Source organism: Leuciscus leuciscus, assembly GCF_965113295.1.
Source record: "Leuciscus leuciscus genome assembly, chromosome: 25".
NCBI classification, from domain to species: Eukaryota; Metazoa; Chordata; class Actinopteri; order Cypriniformes; family Leuciscidae; genus Leuciscus; species Leuciscus leuciscus.
The window spans coordinates 20,277,929-20,292,439 of NC_138724.1; the positions used below are offsets into that span (position 1 = coordinate 20,277,929).

Below are 14,511 nucleotides of genomic sequence, written 5' to 3' on the forward strand. Positions count from 1 at the left end.
CATGCCAATATTCAGTTATAGTATAGTAGCGCCGGGTGGCGATGGCACGGGTGCGAGGGCCCTTTTCATTGCTGCTTGCAGCTTTAATTGCAATACACAATGGTTTTAGTTGGTTTGTAGCTAATTGGTGCAAAGCTAGTGGCTTGTAGATTTCATGTCTACTTGTGAAAGCTATGCACACACTTGCAAACCGAATCAAGTTAACCACACACACACACACACACACACACACACACACACACACACACACACACACACACACACACACACACACACACACACACACACACACACACACACACACACACACACACATATATTATCTAAATCTTCTCACCTCATCAACTATTTTAGATTTCTTCACAATCCCCAAGTTTAGTATGGTCCTGAACACAAGTGAAGTAAAGAGAATCAACGCAAGGATGAGAATACAGATCAGTAAAACAAACAGTAAAAAACACAAATAATGAGTTTATGGTAATGGTGGTTTATGGTAGGACTTTTTTATAAGAAAAAGTAAATTTTTAAGAAACTTTTGGAATTAAAGAGTTTAATCCACTATGGAAACACTTTCAAAAAACAAGATATCCTCAATATAAATTGTTTTAGTGCAAGAAATCTTGACTAACATTATAAGGATTATTCGCTTATAATGTTAAAACATTAAAGATATTCCTCCTTTGATAGAATAAATGAGAAAAGGAATGACGGGAGATGAAAAGCAGGGATACGGTACCTGCCCAGGGAATGATCTCGATCAGAATCTGTATCAAACACTTCCACCTCTACTGACCAGCCGCCTCATGAACGATGACCTGACAGACAGACACACACTCATGCATGAAACACCAAAGACACACCTACAGCGTGGGTAATCAATGACAAAAAGCGGCATAAATGATTAGACATTTAAAGGCATACTATGCAGTTTCTGTTTTTGTCAAACAAGTCAAGTCATCTTCATTTATATAGCGCTTTTAACCATTTAGATTGTTCCAAAGCGGCTTTACAGTGATAATAGAAAATCAAAGTAACAGAGATTGTTTTGGCTTTACGGCAGTTCTAGAATAAAGTTATTGTCCAGCTAAAGTTAGTTTTGATTGATTCACTACCGTCGCAACGATCATTAGTTATTAACTTAGGGGCTGCTAACATGACACCATGTTAACAGAAAACTCTGAAGTTCTCTCAAACTTTAAAAACGCGAACCTGTGAGAACGCTGATGGCCTGCACATGCGTATTACGAGTTCAGTCCATAGGTATGTGCGTTTGAATATATGTGTGCAGGTGTGTAGTCCTTCCCCACAAACCAACCCTCAACAAACCACCTGTCTGGCCTTAAAATTTATAAAACAGAATTTTCACCGCTTCCGCGTAGCCATGCGAACCGGAATTATTCCTACAACGCTTTACATGTACATGTATTTAACATTACTGTCGTAAATACCGTCTCTGCACTCACGGCCTGATCCCCTCCCCCCTGTATAGACCTTATGCGCCAGAGAAACGAGGGCGCCGCCATCTTTAGAATATTGTCTTTGAACTTCCGTTTTTGCAGCCACTCTGTATATTTCTATGGCATTGCTGTCCAGAAGTAATTAGCTTTTGAAGTGGATTTACTTAATGTAAAGTTAACAAAAGTTATCAGGAGGATTCTAATGTTTGTAAGCAGATGTTTTAATATTATAGTTTATATTATATTTTAAAGCGAGCCGTTCCTTCATAAATACACAAGTTCACAGTGAAAATACAGAGCAGAAGTCAAAACGAGAACCAACGAGAAAAAGCATTGCAATGTGGTGTCACACCCACCCCATACATTTCATGCCATTTGGGATTGAGTGTATTGTCCAGATGCTGGGATTTGAAGGTTTGTGCCCTGACTCTGAACTGTGCGTATGTTGCAGACACACCAGACACAATGGTGTCCATCGCAGCCAGATTGTCGGCCTCCACCAGGTGAATACGCACAACTCCCTTGAAGAAATAAAGAAAGATGCACAGAATATGAAAGACTGCAGTGCAGGGAACTGTTTCATTACTGCATTACTCCTAAATAAAAATAACAAATTACATGGTACCATTATGTTTTATGGAAAGCGATGCTTCAGATACATGTATGCTATTTCTGCATTAAAAACTATGGAAAAATATTTCAAATTACACTGCAAAAGTGGATTAGATTTAGACATAGTCATGTTTTGTAAATGATTAGTTAATCATTATCTAATCAATTGTAAATGACTAATAACTTAGAAATTAATACTCGTTTACCAAGATCACGTTGAATTTAACAAAGGTGGCAATAAAGACATTTATAATTACATAAAATAAATTATATTTCAAATAAATGCTGTTCTTTTAAACGTTCTATTCATCAAAAACTCTAATCCATCATGGTTTCCCAAAAAATATAAAGCATCAGAACTGTTTTCAACATTGATAATAACAAGTTCTTTAATGCGAATTAAAGAAATCAATCTTTAATGCTAATATATAAATTGCTCATTTGCCTCTGGACAAAATACAATTATTGTACTGGTGTTTGATTGAAATGTAACATCTATGCAAAATAATCCTTGAAAGATTTCTCATTTAAGGCCATTTCTGTTTGATTGTATATTGTCAACAATAAGCAGAAACATTCTGCATTTCCATTTTGTAGTGTGGATCATTCACTTCAACATTTATCCTCATTGTCATGTTTAAGAAACTGCTATCTGCTTACAAAAAATGCTTTTAAAGCTTTTGTTATCGAATTTTTTGGCCTTCAAACACCTTAAAATTCACATTTTTAGGTCAGAGAAATGCACTTTTTTTTCTGTTTTACTGTAGTTTTAATTAAATAAATGCAGTTTTGGTGAGCATAAGAGACTTCTTTCAAAAACATTAAAACATTTAACTGAGCCCTAACTTTTGAACTGTAGAGTAAATGTCAATTGCAAAAACCAAAGTATCATGTATTTGAGTGATTTGGTCATTGTATGTTGATTCGATGTGTGTGTAATAGTGGCTTGTCAATAGAGGGCGCTGGGGCGCCGCCCCCATCAAAATTCCAGAAATATACATGTATACAAAAATGAAATAAAAATAAAATAGTTTACTCACCGTCTGGTAGAGTAAGAGCCTCAGCATTTAATAAAAACTGGCTTTAATCGGTTAACTATTTTCTTTATTATGTTTTTCAATAAGTTTCATGCGGTTTCATGGGAGAGGGACGCCGGACAAATGGATGTCTATCTTACGTCGCATTCACACTGGCAGTTGAAATCAGCTCCGATACGGCTTCGAAACGACCGGAAGTCATTCATTTCCTATGGAGATTCGCAGACCCCATGCCCTCATCAGAGAGATCGTACAGAATTGTACATTCTGACAAAATCAACCGTTCTACTCGCTTCCGAAGCTTCCGACGCTTTTCAACGGTGTAGTACGATGTCCGCTGGGGGCGTATTACGGAGCTGATTTCAGTCTTTAAATTTTCGGGCAGCATGTGACCTGAAGCTGGTCTCTAATTGGTTTCTGAAAGATTCTCCTCCGGACGCAGGTCGCTGCGTCTCTGGCGAATCAGAATTGGATACATGTTATTTTATCCAATCTGATTGGTTCTCGTCACCTGTCATTCAACTTAACGCTCTTGCCACTACTGCGAGTGCGCGGGCGACACCGTCACTCCGACTCCGCCAAAACCTTGCTAGGCTGACCACTTTCGGAGAGATAATGGCAGCAGTTAAACCAAATGTGTGATGTGAATTGAGCTATGCCCTTTTTTGCTTTCCCTGTCTTTTATTTCAAAGAATCGGCACTGAAGTTTTGTGGACAACAACGGGGGTAAGAGACCTCAAACATCTGCTAACTGTTAACTGAAAAATGCAAACGTCATGACAGTAGCCGCAGCCATCTTGATAATAGCTTGAAACTAACGTTTTTGGGCAGAGTTAGCATTGCTGGACAACTATGAAGGCTACAGGATTGGCATTTAGAAGGCACAACATAGAGGTGACAAAAAATCGACACATACTGTCCAGAATAATAGACTGTGAAATTTTGTGGAGCCTTTGAGTTGGCTTTACGTGGCCATGATGAGAGTGAGAGCTCAGATAACCCCGGGATATTTCGCGGGTTGGTGGATTTTGTTGCCTCTGCTTGATGGAGCATTGAAAGAGCACCTTGACAGTGCTACTGTATTTAAAGGGTAACTAAACCCTAAACCAACTTTTTTTAGTTAATGATCTGTAAGGATGGGGCTTTATTAGTGCTGTTCATTGATTCAAGTAGTTTTTTTGACATTTGTGTTTAAAGTGTTTTAATTTGACAAAATATGGTGTAAAAACGTCTGAGTGCTGCCCTCTTCAGGTTGAACAGTGGCTACTGCAGTTGAATTTTCCTATTGGAAGTTGTGGTACCCTCTGACGTCAGAGGGTACCAGTTAACCACGCCCTTGCCTACAGAGAGATACATCTCAGATGCACGCCCCCTCTCCACTGGGCTCTGCCTACATTTCCAGCATTTTTCAAATATTGCCAGTGGGTGGAGTCAGGCTCTGACCAGGGGTTTAGTTACCCTTTAAGGGAACGTCAAAAACTATACAGAACGAGCTACTGGACTGTATGTTGTCTGTTACAAGAGAAAAATTAATCAAAGAAGTCCAGACAAGTGATTGTTTTAATCAATCCAGACAGATGAAACAACATTGCCACACAGTCCCAACTTGTGCTTGTGCTCCGCTACATCGAGGACAAAAATAACGTGCTGGAAAGATTTTTTGAGGTCATCCCTCTGCAGTCAGCTACAGCTGAGTCCATTGCTACTGCACTAAAAGAGCGTATTGCTTCTATTCTTCCTGAGGATCAGAAAAGTAAGCTCATCTGCCAGGCATATGATGGGGCCAGCGTGATGAGGGGTGCCACTGCAGGTGTTCAGAGGAAAATACAAGATGTGTACCCCAAAAATCCACTACATCCACTGCTACGCACATCAGCTCAACCTGATAATGCAACAGGCCACCTCTCACATATCAAAGGCGAGACATTTTTTTTTTCTAACATTGGTGGATTTGCCAGCTTTTTTTCCAAGTCACCCAAGCGGACATGTTTCCTGGATAAAGTGGTTGCCCATAGACTGCCAAGATCCAGCAACGTCAGATGGAACTTTCATAGCCGTGCCATCAATACTGTTTTTGAGCACAGAGAGGATCTCATTCACTGTTTTGAGAGCATACAAGACTCAGGTGACTTTGACCCCAATACTGTCAGAGAAGCAGGAGCCCTGGCCATGCTACTGGAGGATCAGGATTTTAAGTTCTTTCTGGAACTTTATCACCACATCATGCCACATGTAGACTTCCTCTATGCCAAGCTCCAGAAGAAGAACATTGATTCGGTCCATATCAAAGTGAGCATCCAACAGTTCCAACAGGAAATACAAAAGATCAGGTAACTGTATTCCTGTAATATGATCATTATTTGCTTTCTCTTTCATTATTAACTCTCTCTTTTGCCAATATTATAATAAATTATCTTTGTCCTTTGCAGAAACTCTCTCCATTCCATTGGTGAGCAAAGCAGTGGTTCTCGGCCAACAAAGAGGCGCCGCGCGCTCAGTCCAGAAGACCGTGAAAGGATTGCAGCAGAGGTGAGTTTGTTATAGAAATCTGTCAAAATACCTTTTTACATAATTGTTGTGCTGCAGAGATGTCCTGCCCACATATCATATTCTATAGACTCAAGAAAACATTTTTTGTTTGGTATAAATCCTTACAAAAATCATAATTTTAATATTATACAACAGCATCCCAAAAATAATAAATTGGCAACATAAAAATAAATGATCAAATGAGATATGAAGCCACCAAAAACTTGTATGGGACAAAAACTCAAATGGTTCTATTTTTCTTCTGGAAGTCATTGCAACAGTGACAATTATGGCGCTTTTCCACTACACAGTACCAGCTCGCCTCAACTCGACTCGACTCGGCTCTGTTTGGTTTTCCACTGTGTAAAAGTTGTACCTGTACCCGCTTCCAGGTACTTTTTTTCGTACCACCTCCGGCGAGGTTCCAAGCGAGCCGAGGCGATACTAAAATGTGACGTGAAAACAAGGCAGACTGCTGATTGGTCAGAGAGAATCGTCACTATTCACTGCGTCATCATTGCACGCGCCAGACGGAGTATCCTGAATAAAAAAAAGCAAAAACAAAAAATATCCAAAAACAGCATACACTCGATTTCCTCCATTGTCCTGTGTGTGTGGGTAGCGGGTGTATCTCACGCGTCTCGCGTTAAAGATTAAGTCACGGCAGTTTCCTGCGGCGTCGCTATGACGACCAGGTACTATTGTGGAGGTACTATCTGCAATGGAAAACGGAGCGAAAAGCGAGCCGAGACGAGTCGAGTCGAGTTGAGCTGGTACTGGTAATGGAAAAGCGCCATAAGTGGCCTACTCCAGGCCTTACATTTACATATATATTTTTTTTTATTATCTCTATAGGTCTGTGACACCATCCTGGGACACCACTACAGTACCAGCTCGCCTCGACTCGACTCGGCTTTGTTTGGTTTTCCACTGTATAAAAGTTGTACCTGTACCCGCTTCCAGGTACTTTTTTTCGTATCGTGAAATGTGGTTTGCTGCAACAGAAATCACTGCTGACAGTGCTGAGCCCCAACTAAAGAGAATCGCGTTAAATGTCGCCACAGTGGAGCCGATTGAAATGAGACAAATATTTAATGCGTGCACAATAAACGGAGATGTTCAAATAAATTTAAATAAACAACAATAAAAAAAGTATCTCTTGTTAGGCGGCATTTTAGCAACTAAATTAATAACATTAATAAAATAGATTAAAGACCTAATTGTTATCTATCAAAATATGTGCCCTTGTGTTTTTATTTAGGCTATGTAAATATTTAGTTTAGTGAAGAGAGAAAATAACGGAATAAACAAAAAAAATAAACGTTTTCTCATGCTGAGAGATAAGCTATGCCTATTTATGTGAGAATTTCACAAATATTGTGTTGTAAAAAATAAAAAGAATGAGACAAAGTTTGAGAACGGTTTGTTGTTTTTATTTGAGCTTTCATGCATATTACACATTGGAACGTTGTTGTTCACGGTCAGGGACTATTTTATTCAACTTCATGAAAGTTGCACTAATAATTTTTTTTTTTTACTTTAATATTGTGTGGTAACCGTTTAATAAAGCAATAAGGTACTCGAGGCAAGTGCTGTATCGTGAATAAGTAACGGCTAAAGGGGTTGCAGGCACTCCGCTTCGCATCGTGCCTAACAACGCCCTTCAGCCGTTACTTATTCATGATACAGCACTTGCCTCTCGTACCTTATTGCTTACTTGTGACATGTCATATTTGGCTTTGACTTTGACTGAACATTTGCTCTCATTTTGCGGAAAAAATATCGGGATATATATCGTATTTCGATATTCATCCTAAATATATCGGGATATGACTTTTGGTCCATATCGCCCAGCCCTAGTCTATGGTTTGTTGATGCAGTGTTGCTTAGCAACCTAAACTTGGAACTATTCGGCTAAGTCGCTATGTAGCCACTCTCCGATAATACTGTTTCCGGTGTTCTGACGGAACACCATACCCATCAGAATGGGATACCTTCGGTTAATGCGCATGCGCAGCAGTGAAATTTGTGGAATTGCGCGTGCGTTCAATTTAAACCATCATTTCAGCATACCTAAGATTACAAGCGGTAAGTGTTGGTGTATTATATACACATTAACTAATTGCATGCCTTGTACAATCACAAGAAATGTTGACAGACGTTTTCAATATATTATTTTTAGCAAGTGGGGCTATCAAAACAGCATACCCCTTTATAAACTGTATTTTTATTAAACCAGGGGCTATCAAAACAGCATACCCTTCACAGACACTGGTATGCTGTTTTGACAAAGTAGGCTACATCTGTCCTACCTTGTCAGATTTTTCGACCGTAGCGCAAAATAATAGCCATATTTATCGGTTCATCCTACCACATCATAAAATCCTACTTCGCGTCTGTGACCACATAAAATACTTCAGTGTAACTTTACCGAAGATTCTCATTAGACCGTGGTAGGGTGATTTTACAGTACAAAGTAACGTTACTTCAGATGTCCTACCAGTGCGAAATAAACGGGTAGGATGATTTGACAGTCTAAATTTTTTATCTGTAGTTCCTGGACAGATGTTACAAACTCACCATAAAACAGATTATAATGTAAATTGATGATGTAAATTGAAATAAGATTAGTTATTGAGATAATTTATAATCAAGCAGAACAATATAGAAAAGAGATTATTAATCAAATTAATTTCAGAAATTCAAAATCATGCAACACAGAGGCACAATACAAAACAAGTAAAACAATCAAATTAGTTATTAATATAAATAAAACCACACTGTGCTGCATAATGTTATCAATGCAAATGACAAGGGAAAATACTCAAACTATACCACACATTTTTTGCACAAACACATTTAGGCTATTGAAGTTGCAACATTTAAAATGTGCCCATCTATTGCAGCTCTCACACTGTACCTGAAAATAAAAGATGAATATATTTGTAAATTAGTACATCTAAAACAATGTAGAATCTAAAAATATGGAAAGAAAAATGATTTTTTTTTTTTAATAAAATAATTTAAATAACAAAATTCTACAAAAACAAAACATGGCACATAAAGTTAAACTAGGGATGCACCGATCCACATTTTTTCACTTCCGATCCGATCCCGATACCTGAATTTGGATATCGGCCGATACCGATACTATTCCGATACCAGAGCTGTGTTTGCTTTAATATTATTATTATCATTATTGTTTATTTTATATGATGCTGAAATAAACTCCTCTCTCAACAGGCAAGTATGATATGTAGGCCTACATATTTATGCATGTATGGTAAGTATAAGGTCAGAAAAGGAAGTCAGAAAAACAGTAAATCCTGTTAACAGGAAAAATCCCATTCTGAAAACAAATATGCAACTGTAGGTCATGTCAATATTTATTACATTCCCAAAATGTCAAATACTTGAGTCTTGAAATATAAGAAAAGTGCAAGTGTAAACATCTTACACACACACACTATCTAAAGGGTGATCCTCGCTCCGATGCTGTAACTCTCTCGATGAATGCTCGATCAACATCAGCCATGTTGCAAACAGACAAGCGGATTTCGCCTCAGACGCGCGTCAATTTCGCTTCAAACTTTTGCTTTTTGCGAGCATCAATTTCGCTCTGGGCGCGCGAATGGATTCAAAATATTCAAGCGTCCAACTAATTTGACGCGCTATTCGCGTTTGGTGTGAACGCACAGTAACGTGGTGTTTTTTAAATGTTTGATTGCATTCGTTGTGTTGTACGACGCGAGGGAGCTTCAACAAGCTCTGAATTACGGCTTTGCAAACATTGCATTTTGCTGTCTTGCTCTGCGGTGTTTCCAGTGTGAAGAATTTCCACACAGCGGCCGCAAACTGCGGAATGGATTTCCTGAGCGGTGGCGTGTCTCATAACTCTGTGTCTCATTGAGCCGCGCCTCCGTTCAGGAAATCCATTCCGCAGTTTGCAGCCAGCTAGCAGACTAGCCGGCAGGAATCACTTTTGGAGTCATTTCAGCAGACAACGTTAAAGCGCAGACATGACTCAAGGATATCGGATATCTCCGCAGGTTGGATCGGGAAAATCCGATACGTGAATTACGCTGGTATCGGTCCCGATACCGATACTGGATCGGATCGGCCCCATCCCTAAGTTAAACTATTGCTTTTTGGGTGTGTGTATTATAACTTGTTTACCATTTCAATCATGTTTTCGTTGGGGTCGTCTAATAATGTGATCGAGTTAGCTGAAGTATTAGGAAGGACAGTTCTGTCTTCCCAAAATATTGGTAGAGACATGTCCCTACCCATCCATACGCAAACCTACGCCCTTGCAAACAGTCATCATATCAAAAGTGTACAGGACAGCTAGAGGAAGTGGATATAACTCAAAAATACCATCAAAAAATTATGGTATATTAAATAAGAAAAATTTTATACTTTGGTGGCCGCAGTTGTAGGTTTTTCAGTGAGCTTTGATTTACAAATACTGTTTGTCTTAGTTCAAGCATTTTTTTTTTATCTTTTTAGGCGTGTATATATATATATATATAAGTTGTGAAAACACTATAATGGAGTATTTCTTTTGGTATTTGAGCAAATGGGAACACGAAAAATATATGTAATGTAAGTTAGTCTCTCATTCACCGCTATAGAAGTTTACCCAACTATGAAGACTTCCGCTTTTGAGAAACCTGAAATGTGAAAAGGGTCAATGCTTGGCTACAAATTATTTAGTACAGAGAAAATAGAGAAGCTCAGTAAAACAGTTTGCAGTACAAACACTAAAAGTTTATTTTCATTTTCTTTTCGTGTCATCCCCTCAAGGAAAATATACACGATTGAAAACAATTATTTGACAAGAGTCCACCTATTAAAAAGCTACCCAAACTCAGCGTTTCAGTGCTCTCTTTATGCCATCAAATACATTAGTGTTCCGTTTTAATGCTCATTTTACTAACAGATACTCTGCAAAACATGTAAAACATGACAAAAACAAACAAACAAAACATAACCCACAATCGTGTGTGGTAAATAAGACTGAAATCAACATTTTGATTCAGATTAAGGAGTCATTGCCCCCCCCCCCCCCCCCCCTAAAAAAAACAAAAAAAACAACAAAGACGGCTCTGTAAGCACTGGACTGTCACTCATCGTCGGTCTGGTTGTCGTTGTAAGTAACATGTCATTTGATGTACATGAAATCTCTTTCCCTATATACATGACACCACAATCAACTGCTTTTTTTACAGGGTGGAAAATGAATTTCTGACGTATCATTTGATTCATATTGAAATTAAAAATATATTTCCATCAATTAATTATTTTTCCCAGCTTTTTAAAAATGTCAAAGGCATTATGGTGATAGTATCCAAATCTGACCTTTTTTTTTTTTTTTTTTTTTTGGCGTATACCATTTTCTGAGCTGGAAAAAACAAAAAACAAAAGGCACTTTCAACACCTGTAGCTTTCACTTGGCATGAGCAGAAGTGACAGAATGTTTATTTGGTGTACAAGAGAGAAATGTGACCTACTTAGACTGGCTTGAAAAAAAAAAAATGTGGCAGAACATTTTTTTTGTGTGACAAATTACAAACATCAAGTGAGGTTATATACTTTTACTCACAAATAGACAGTCTGTGATGATAAACACTAAGGCACAATATGCTTTGGTGATTTTGCTATGTAAGTTCCCTTTATTGTGTAGCCTATTCTGATATGGGAAGAAATAACGTGCTAGTTTCTTAAATCTGAAGTATGTAATTTATTTCTTTGCCCCAACAGCGCCTCCTAACGGAATTTCAAAAAAAAAAAAATGGTTAGCCCCGCCCCCAAATCACGCCATTGGTCGAGTCAGTGTTGTTGCGTAGAACTAGACGAGTCGCTTAAAATAAAAAGGTTAAAGTTTAAAGTTAACCCATGAAATGGCTTTACTTATTTATAACACAGAAAAAGTTACATACTTCAGTTTTAAATACAAATTCAGAAATAAACAAAAATGATTAAGGTTTGTATTTGCCTTCAACATCTTGTGTTATTTTTTAAAGTTTCTATGAAGAAAATGATTTGTTTCTTAGTGTTTTAGTACTGGAACAGCCCATGTGCAGTGTAAGGCAGGTAGTTCCACATAAATAATACAGTACCCTTTTTATGCTCTTTCATTAAAGTTAAATCCACTCAATGTGAAAAAACAAAACAAAAACAAATACCAGGGGCGAATTAAGCCTTTGAAATGTGAGAAGAAAAGGCTGAACAACAGAAAAAAGCTTCCATGTACTATGACAATACAACTTTATATAAGCAACGTTCTTTCAAAACACATTGTGGTTTAAAACATCAACCGAGTTAAACAGACATCCAGACAAAAATAACAAAACTGTACCGTTTCACCCACGAAAAATAAACACCAAAACACGAGTGATGAACAAATTATAATGTAATTATTCATTCCAGACCTCACCCAAAACGGTGACAAAAAGCCTTCTGGGGTGGGACTGACAGAGGCACAGCCACTTAAAATGAGGTTGTGAGTCATTCAAAGGCTTTTCTTAGTCCGTCAGGCTCTGCCGCTCTTGGCGGACGTCAGCTGTGTAGCCTAAGAGCCTCAGTGAATATAAAGTCTCCACTGTTCTGTCTGTGAGCAGTGTGTCGCTGACTGACTGACTGGGTTGAGTCGGGAGCCTCAGTCTTTGACCAGTCTGTAGATGTGATGCTGAGCGCCGTGCTCGCTGTTTGAGACCTCGAACACGCAGGCCATGCACAGTAGGGTCTCTTGAGTGTCTCTGTTCGTCACCACCTGCAGGAAGGGGAAGAGAAAGAAACCGGCTTTTAGAAATCGCCATTTGCCACTGACTATATACACATGTGGATTTAGATAACGGAATGACATGGGAATTGTAGGACATACCAACAGGATGGTGAAGTTTTCTAGTACGCTGTTCATCATGTACTTCTCAGGCAGGTGCTTGAGCTTATGGATGAAGTTGATCATGTATTCACACATGGGAGACCGGCTGATCTTGTACACAAAACGTCCGTTCTCAAACCGAGCATACTCCGTCTACCAGAACAGACAAACAAATAAGATATTTAAATTAATTAATTAAATGAATTCATACAGTTTATTTATATATATATATATATATATATATATATATATATATATATATATATATATAAAACAATTTTTTTAAAGTAAACTGAACTTAAAAAAAAGTAAAGAAAACAAACAAATATAATTCATGTTATAATTATATATAAAACACTATAATACATTACATAATTTTACATGTTTATATGAAATATTACATATACATTTTAATATGAACTTAACTTAAAATGTATATATTATATATATATATATATATATATATATATAACTTTATAATTTAAAATTAAGTTAATATTAAACTTTATATATATATATATATATATATATATATATATAATGTTATATATATTTGTATATAAAAATACATATAATATATACCATTTTACACATAAATATTAACTGAACTTTAAAAAAAGTAAAAAATACAAATAAAATTCATATTATAATTGTATATAAAAATACACATTATAAAATTAAATATATACATACATTTTACATGTATATACAATTTTAAATATTACAAGATTACAAATAAAATTGAATATTTATTAACTGAACTTTAAAAATTAATTGTGTATATAAAAAGGCCAAAAATAAATTGATAGTTAAACATATAAAAAAATAATATATATATATATATATATTACATTTTGAGTTTACTTTTGATAGGATATGTTTTTACTGTTTTATTTATCATATTCATTAGCACTCACCTCAACTTTCTCCACCACTTGTTTCCCGAAGGAGCAGACCTTTGTGGAGCAGGTGATGGTCATGTTCTCTGAGCTCTCGTACTGACTGGTCACGCCGTAGAAAGCCCCAGAATCCTCCTGGATGTTGCAGTTCAGGTCAGCCTGCGGACACACCAGATAACAGCTCAGTGACTGATGGAGAGAAAACATTGACAAAAGCCACTTCGACCGCAGGGTTTGCATACAGTTGGGCAAATAAATGAGTAATTTGTCAGACGCTAAAAAAATAGAAGGTGCTTTATGTCAACAGTAAACTCTTTGGCTACTTTAAACTGTGAATAGAGCCTTCTGTGAAGTTTATCAAGGCCACAGACACCTAGAATCACTGAGTCTTATTTGCAGTTAATTTAACTTCTGCAAATCTATATTAAAACGATGTGTATCAAATGCCGTTGAAAGAACATAATAAGAAAAAAAATCTTTTGTACAGTCTCTGAGATTTCAAGGCTATAAAACATGATTTATTATGCCACAACTGTGTAGAGATCAAACACAATAAGAACACTATTAATTTCAGCTGCTGTTGTCCTAAAAACACCCATTAGTAAAAGATAAACCAGGCACGTTTTGGCCAGCACAAACCAAACTAGTTTGCGATGTAAGAGTGTAATAAGCGTTAACCTTCAGTCTGTCCAGGATGAGGCCGTCATGCGCTTGCACCTGTCGCTCTGAGCGGCAGGTGTTCAAATAAAGGCTCCCTATCAAACCCAGCATCAGCAGTATTAAAGGACAGAGCGCTGTTTCACAGGGATTAAACACACCACTGCTGGCTTTAACACAGCACTTTAATCAAACGCCAACGTGTTGAACCAATTCAGCTGCCTCCATTCAGACGCATGCAGGGCACTAGTGCTTTCTCAACGGCTGATATAATGCTGACGTATGGTGGATTCTTTAACTGTGGGCGCTTTTATGGCACATGAGTTTATTTTTAATGTCTTTTTTATTGATGTCTGATTTTATTGTTTTACATTTTATCCCAGACCAAACTAGAAAAAGATATCATAAAACATAAATTGTTTTAAGTTTATTTT

General features: G+C 37.3%; 1 protein-coding gene and 1 long non-coding RNA gene across 3 annotated transcripts in view; both read right to left on the minus strand.

The window, feature by feature from the left end:
- Positions 1 to 337: 337 nt before the first annotated feature.
- On the minus strand, positions 338 to 1,965 carry LOC309490151. Its single transcript, XR_014202605.1, has 3 exons — positions 1,814 to 1,965; positions 737 to 815; positions 338 to 386 (listed from the first exon to the last, which is right to left on the minus strand). It is a non-coding gene; the product is annotated as an uncharacterized lncRNA (long non-coding RNA).
- Positions 1,966 to 10,383: 8,418 nt separating this feature from the next.
- The window catches only part of tead1a (TEA domain family member 1a), a 37,014-nt gene continuing 32,886 nt past the window's right edge, over positions 10,384 to 14,511 (minus strand). For both annotated transcript variants that reach the window (XM_082159439.1, XM_082159438.1), the window contains 3 exons: positions 13,439 to 13,579; positions 12,522 to 12,674; positions 10,384 to 12,410 (listed from right to left, as the gene is read on the minus strand). In XM_082159439.1, the coding sequence (XP_082015565.1) occupies positions 12,297 to 12,410; positions 12,522 to 12,674; positions 13,439 to 13,579 (408 nt within the window). In that variant the 3' untranslated portion in view covers positions 10,384 to 12,296. The remainder of the gene's footprint in view (positions 12,411 to 12,521; positions 12,675 to 13,438; positions 13,580 to 14,511) is intronic.